At 63.0% G+C, this 3,015-nt stretch overlaps 1 protein-coding gene across 1 annotated transcript in view; it reads right to left on the reverse strand.

Moving 5' to 3' along the window:
- The window catches only part of IRAK1 (interleukin 1 receptor associated kinase 1), a 10,116-nt gene that overhangs the window by 1,339 nt on the left and 5,762 nt on the right, over positions 1-3,015 (reverse strand). Inside the window, exons 11-13 of the mRNA XM_015592066.1 lie at positions 1,941-2,177; positions 828-1,263; positions 226-369 (exon numbers count right to left, since the gene is read on the reverse strand). Coding sequence (XP_015447552.1) covers positions 226-369; positions 828-1,263; positions 1,941-2,177 — 817 coding nt within the window. The remainder of the gene's footprint in view (positions 1-225; positions 370-827; positions 1,264-1,940; positions 2,178-3,015) is intronic.

Raw genomic sequence — 3,015 nt, forward strand, 5'->3', positions numbered from 1 at the left:
AGGTTAAGGGTACTGTTGTCAGGAGGTGAGAGAGCCGGCACAGGGCTTTGCCCAGAATACCCAACTTCCAAAGGGCGGCGGGGGAAGGGCCCGCCACAGTTAGAGGGGGCGGGTGGCTTGCCCTCGCACTGTCCCACACCCTCGGGGAGCAGGGGCCGTGTCTGAGCCTGATCGGAAAACATGCTTCGAGGCTGGCCTTCCAGCTGCAGAGCGCATGTGGGGTACCTGGGAGGGAGCCTGACGACAGCAGCTGCAGGCTGTCCAAGACCCCGTCCTCGTACAAGGCCAGCTTCTGCACCATCTTCTGTCGGGCCGGGTTAATGACAATCTGCGGGGGCCGTGATGATGCAGAGCTGCCCAGGAGCGATTCTGCGGTGGAGAGAGCACCCTCTTAGCTTCGGGGGCAGTCGTACCTGGGAATTCCTTGCTGACATGAGTCTTCCCGGCCCCCAGCCTGGCACCCTGCCCCGGAAGTCCCCGGGGCCCTCTGAGCGCAGTGCCCGGAAGGGGCTGTGCCACGGCCCTGGCTCCCAGCTACACCAGGAGCCCGGTCCAGACAGAGCCTCCCGTGCTCGGCTTTCCTGAAGTGAGCTCCCAGCTTCTCACCCACCCGTGGGGCACGGCCTGGGGGTATGAGGCAGCACTGGGCTGTCCTCTGTGCCCCTTTCCAAGGGCAGGTGGGCCGCTTGCTCCAAGACAGAGGCCTGAAGCTCGCTAAGGACAGAGTGAGCTCAACAGCAGGCCCCAGAAGGCCAGGCGTGAGGAGTATGGAGACTGCCACCAAAGAGGGCCCTTGCTCCCTATTCTGGGCACCTGTCCCCAGCTACCTTCCACAGCTGTGGGCCGGAGCTCCAGGCTGCCGCCCGATCTCGACTCTGGAGTGGTGCCCCCTTGAGTACAGCTGGCCTGCTTGAGGGAGGCTGGGGCCCAGACGGCGGCCTCTCGTCCAGGGCTGCCCGGCAGGGTCGTGCCCGGGGGGCAGCTCGCGGTCAGGTGCCAGGAATGGAGGGCAGCAGACAGGCCGGACACGCTCTCGTCACTCTCCACGGGCTGGTTGGGGCCTTTCTGGAGCCGCTCTGTAGCCTGGGCCAAGGCTCCTGAGGGCACTGCCGGGGGCTGACATGGGCTGGCACTGCTTGGGGCACTGCTGGTGGTGGACATGTAGGAGTTCTCCTGTGGGGAAGGGGGGCCATGGCTGGCAGCCTCTGGCTCCAGCAACGGCCCTGCCACTGCTGCCTGCAGCTTCTCCAGCCTCTCGTACACCTGCGAGGAAAGACAGGGGCGCTCAGGGCAAGTGGCCCGGGTGGGGCTGTCCGCTGCCCCTGGGTAGGCCAGGCTTGGCCACAACGACCAGTCACTCACATCCCTCACGGAAGACAATCAAACCCCGAGGCTGCTCCAGGTCATCTGTGACCTCCCTTGGGGCTTGGGCTGCCACCCCAGGCCCCACACAGCTGCTCTTGCGTCTGTGGGGACCGCTAAGCGGGCACAGCCTACAGGTGGGAAAGCTCTGTCCCTTGTCCCTTTGTATCTGCCACAAGGAGCACTGAGAGATCACAGCCGCCAAAGCTAAGGACTGAGAATGGCTTCTCTGTCTTCTAGAAAACGAATCTCACTGCCTTGCTGCCCTCACATGGGGCTTCTGTATTCTCAACTGTCAGAGGTGGGGGCCAAGGAGAGGACGGAAAAAGGTAGATGCAGGGGCACAGTACATCCAGAAGGGGGCACAAAAGCAGCCCTGCCTCTCTATGTACCAGGCGGGGTTCAGTGGGGCTCCAGCTAACCCAGGCAGAACCGAAGGCGAAGTGAGCAATGTTTGGTAGGTGCTGTCTTTGGCTCACTACAGGGCAGAGGCAGGAATCCGGGGTTTCCAGCAGGCCACGGTCCCCCATGGCCACTGGGCACCTCGATTGCTTCCTGTCCCTTCCCCACCAGGATACCTGGGTCATGGGGGGTCTCCTCTTAGCCCGGCGGTGCAGGCAGCAGCAAGCCAGCTGGCCCAGGGCCAGGCCCAGCTCGGGTGGGCATGGCCCAGGCCTGGGGTCCAGGTGCTTCTTGTAGATCTGGGTGGCGATCGGGGCGGCCCAGGCGTCTGCGGCCAGACCCGCCTGGAGGGTGGTCTGGGTGCTTTTCAGGGTCACCCCGGCCTCCTCTGCCTCCTCTTCAACCAGGTCTTTCTGTGGGACAGAGACTGTGAGCATGCCCCCCGGGGATGCTGTGCCTTTAGCCACGTTCCCCAGGCCCTTGGTCACTGACTGTTGTGGTCTTTCTTCACGCTGATTAAGCGCCCCCTGTGTGCCCAGCACCGACAAACGGAACGGCCTGGCCCACCTTCACAGACTGGACTTTCTCGAATGGAGAGATGCCAATAACAAGTGTATCGAGCAATGGAAAACTCTGGTGGAGGCCCAGGGGCCCGAGCAAGTGGCGCCTGAGCTGGGATCTGGAAGCACGAATTAGCTGGAGACGGCAGAACTGAGAAAGGGAGCGAGCGCTACGCAGAGCCACCGCCCCCTTCCATGAAATGGCTGGAGGCCACCTTGAGTTCTGAAATGGGAAGGGGCAGGAGGAAGCACCTGGGTCGGGGGTGGCCCTTTAGGCCCTAGGACAAACAGCAGGGAGCCTGGAGACAGACAGAAGGCCGGTGATGACGGGCCCGGAGAGCTGTGGCTACATTCAGGCACTGGGCCTTCACCGCCGGAGCAGCGGGAAGGCAAAGGGGCTTCCACGATCCCTTCACGTTTTTAAAAGATTGCTTTGGCCGCAGCACAGAGGACGAATAGGAAAGGTCAAAACAGGACCAACGAAGGACCCCCGAGGAATCCGGGGTGGTGAATGACAACACGGAGAGCAGCGCCACTTGGATGCGTCGATGGGTGTGGAAGGTGAAGGAGGGAGGGCTCCCACCCGGCTCCCCAGTTCCTGGCCCAGATTCGCTGAGACCCGGGAACGGATGGAAACAGCCCCAAGCCAGGAGCGGAAGCGGCTGGAGGTATACCAATTGGCAAAGTCGGA

This window comes from Pteropus alecto, unplaced genomic scaffold (genome assembly GCF_000325575.1).
Source record: "Pteropus alecto unplaced genomic scaffold, ASM32557v1 scaffold396, whole genome shotgun sequence".
In the NCBI taxonomy this organism is placed as follows: domain Eukaryota; kingdom Metazoa; phylum Chordata; class Mammalia; order Chiroptera; family Pteropodidae; genus Pteropus; species Pteropus alecto.